Genomic DNA, 3214 nt, shown 5'->3' on the forward strand with positions numbered 1-3214 from the left:
TCAGCCTCCTGAGTATCTGGGATTACAGGCACGTGCCACCATGCCCAGCTAATTTTTTGTATTTTTAGTAGAGACGGGGTTTCACCATGTTGACCAGGATGGTCTCGATCTCTTGATCTCGTGATCCACCCGCCTCGGCCTCCCAAAGTGCTGGGATTACAGGCTTGAGCCACCGCGCCCGGCTGGGTGCATCTTCATGTATGTTTGTCTACGTGGGTACAGGACGGAATACTCACATGTGCAGTGCAGTTTGGGCTTTGGCTGCCTCCTGTTTGGTGCTGTATCGGATCAAGGCAGTGCCCTGGGTTAGATTCAGATGGAATGTCAGCAGTGGGCCATGCTGCATGCAGATCGTTCTCAAGGTTGACCCATCAATCTAAGAAGTAATGACATTCATGAGATAAGGACTGGAGGAGGGGTGAGAAAGGTAAATTTTAAGATACTCAAAGCACTGGCTGAGACCTAGTGTGCCCATTTTGCAAATAGAGTTTGTATAAATGCAGCTCAAAACAAAAGCATATGATTCAGCCTGTGGTCTGTTTTCTTTAGGACATACACAGGTGGGAGTGTGTACATTTGTGGAGCCAAAAAAGGGCAGAAATGAGATGGCATCCACATACGAATGTAAGTTAACACTCTTAGCATCACTGCTCATCTTGAACATCTGATCATTTAAAATGCTGATGGCTGACCTAGTTCACAGCCTATCCAACACTGTCTTACCCCCTACTTTGCCCATCTCAATGTGAGACTATTTCTGCCTACTTCTCTAAGTCCTCTGCTGACATCAGGCATTTTGATCGAAGGCTGTACTCCTCGTCCCAGTTAGACTTTCACCACTTAAGACCTTCAGGAATCAGGGACAATTTTCCTAACCTGTGAAGTTGAATGAATAAACTTATTCCCTCTATCTGATTAATTTATTTTGCATTAAGATCTTAAATAGGTATTTAAGATCAGTTCATCATTTCAGTTCACTTCTTTGGAAGATAAACAGATTACTGTTGGATTGCTTAAAAAGCTGTGCTACTGGTGGCAGCAGCAGACACCCTGCAGGATGGAAACCAGCAGTTTCTTGGTCTTACTGACTTTTCTGTCACCTAGGCTGGGGAGATGATTTGCTCTAATAGCCTTTTAAGCTATGACAGAGATTAGTCCGCTCTTAGGAAGATTTGATTTTTAAAATTAATTCTAACACAAACACAGCCACCTCCACATTCATTTATATGAATATATGTGTATACTTAACATTTTTCTTTTTTTTTTTTTTGACAGAGTCTCGCTCTGTCACCCAGGCTGGAGGGCAGCGGCACGATCTTGGCTCACTGCAGCCTCTGCCTCCCGGGTTGAAGCGATTCTCCTACCTTAGTCTCTCCCGAGTAGCTGGAACTACAGGTGCACGCCACCATACCCAGATAATTTTTGTATTTGTAGTAGAGATGGGGTTTCACCATGTTGGCCAGGCTGGTCTGTAACTCCTGACCTCAGGTGATCCACCTGCCTCGGCCTCCCAAAAGTGCTGCGGTTACAGGCATGAGCCACTAAATCCAGCCCGCATTTTTGTAAGATAGACCAAGTGAACAGCTGATTAGCCTTCCCAGGCTCCTTTCAAAACAGTGTATCCCTTATTGCTTCTCTCATTCTAATCATACCATAATCACCACATTGTGCGACAGGAACAGAAGGCATACATAGTTTTGAGGATGGTCATACAAAATTCTTCATACTTTAGTATTAGCTAAAGAAATAACTTGGAACTTTGAGCTGAGTTGATTAGATACAGAGATTAAGTGGTAACCCACATCCTCCCTCATGTTAACTGTATGCAGGAAACTGTTTATCTCAATGTACACCTTGAAATACGGGTCCTGTGATTTACTCTCTATGAATGGGCAAATGTATTTAGGAGATGTATTTTCCTACAGAGAATCATAACATGTGTTAGCATATTAAAAGGTCTAAGAAGTCTCAAAGTGAAGAGATCTGCTTAGTTTTGTTTAAGCAAGTATACATGTCAAACATATTAGACCAGAGACTGAATATCTCATGGACACTCTGGAAAATGTTGGCTTAATAAAATGTACATGAATCCACGTATTAATTAAATGCCAGACAATGCATTCTACGTGTCAAAAACAGGAGGCATGACTGACTTCTTTTAACAAGGTGTTGTGAGGGTGTTGTAAAGGTTGTGATGGGCTCAGTTGTGATGGGCTCAGTTTTGATGGGCCCATTTAACCTCATTCAAGTACTAAACATAATGCTTCTGCAAATGCCTCAGTTATCTAGCAAAAAGGGTGAAAGTCAGCGTGGTTTGGTGCAAATTGAGCCCCTCTACTGGAAAACTACCCGGAGGTTATGGTCTGATGAGGGCAAGTTATAGTAATGTCATCTACATGTGAAGAGGGTGACAGACGGAGAGTTAAACATGCCCATGTAGCATTTATTAGCTATAAAGTCGAATGATCTCTTCCACTGGACAGATGGATGGTTAATTATTTACAAAGCGCAAAAACAGTGAATATGTTTTAAGAGGGGAAAATACTGAGGTTTTCTAACTAAATGATGCATGAGATTATTATTAAGAAACATAAAGAACTTAGTTGAGAAGGAAAGACAGTTTTAGGGATGGGGAAGTATAGGTTCAGGTCTTGCTGGAGAATTAACACAGAACAGGTAGCTTCTGGGTGTCCTTAAAACACTCCCTTCTCCACTAGGTTCTGGACTCCAACATGCACATCTATATAGTGAATCGTGTCTACTATACAGAAATCATCAGAAAATACTGCCCTACTCTGTTTTTTCTTTCTCTGCCCCATAAGATCGGCAGGAACCCACACTAGTGGGTTTCACCTAGTTTTATAAACTAGTTTTCAGTTTTATAAACTGTATGTGTCATCATTATCTTGAAGGGAGGCGTGAAGCCTCGTGGCCAGCATCCACCCCTCTCCAGAAGCAGGCTCTGAACTTTGGGTGGGGAGGGGACAGCCACCGCCTGCGCTAAAGACCTCCTTGCAGTGATCGGGAAATGAGCTTTCATATAGCCTCCCACATCTCTGTATTTCCCTCTCTCTCTCTCTTTTTTTTTTTTTTTGAGACGGAGTTTCACTCTTGTTACCCAGGCTGGAGTGCAATGGCGCGATCTCGGCTCACCGCAACCTCCGCCTCCTGGGTTCAGGCAATTCTCCTGCCTCAGCCTCCTGAGTAGCTGGGA

General features: G+C 43.2%; 1 protein-coding gene across 1 annotated transcript in view; it reads right to left on the reverse strand.

The window, feature by feature from the left end:
* Positions 1–647, reverse strand: part of LOC108315404 (trinucleotide repeat-containing gene 6B protein-like) — a 2854-nt gene extending 2207 nt beyond the window's left edge. Inside the window, exon 1 of the mRNA XM_017544749.2 lies at positions 237–647. Coding sequence (XP_017400238.1) covers positions 237–346 — 110 coding nt within the window. The 5' untranslated portion in view covers positions 347–647. The remainder of the gene's footprint in view (positions 1–236) is intronic.
* Positions 648–3214: the final 2567 nt, after the last annotated feature.

Source organism: Cebus imitator, unplaced genomic scaffold, assembly GCF_001604975.1.
Source record: "Cebus imitator isolate Cc_AM_T3 unplaced genomic scaffold, Cebus_imitator-1.0 Scaffold170, whole genome shotgun sequence".
NCBI lineage: Eukaryota > Metazoa > Chordata > Mammalia > Primates > Cebidae > Cebus > Cebus imitator.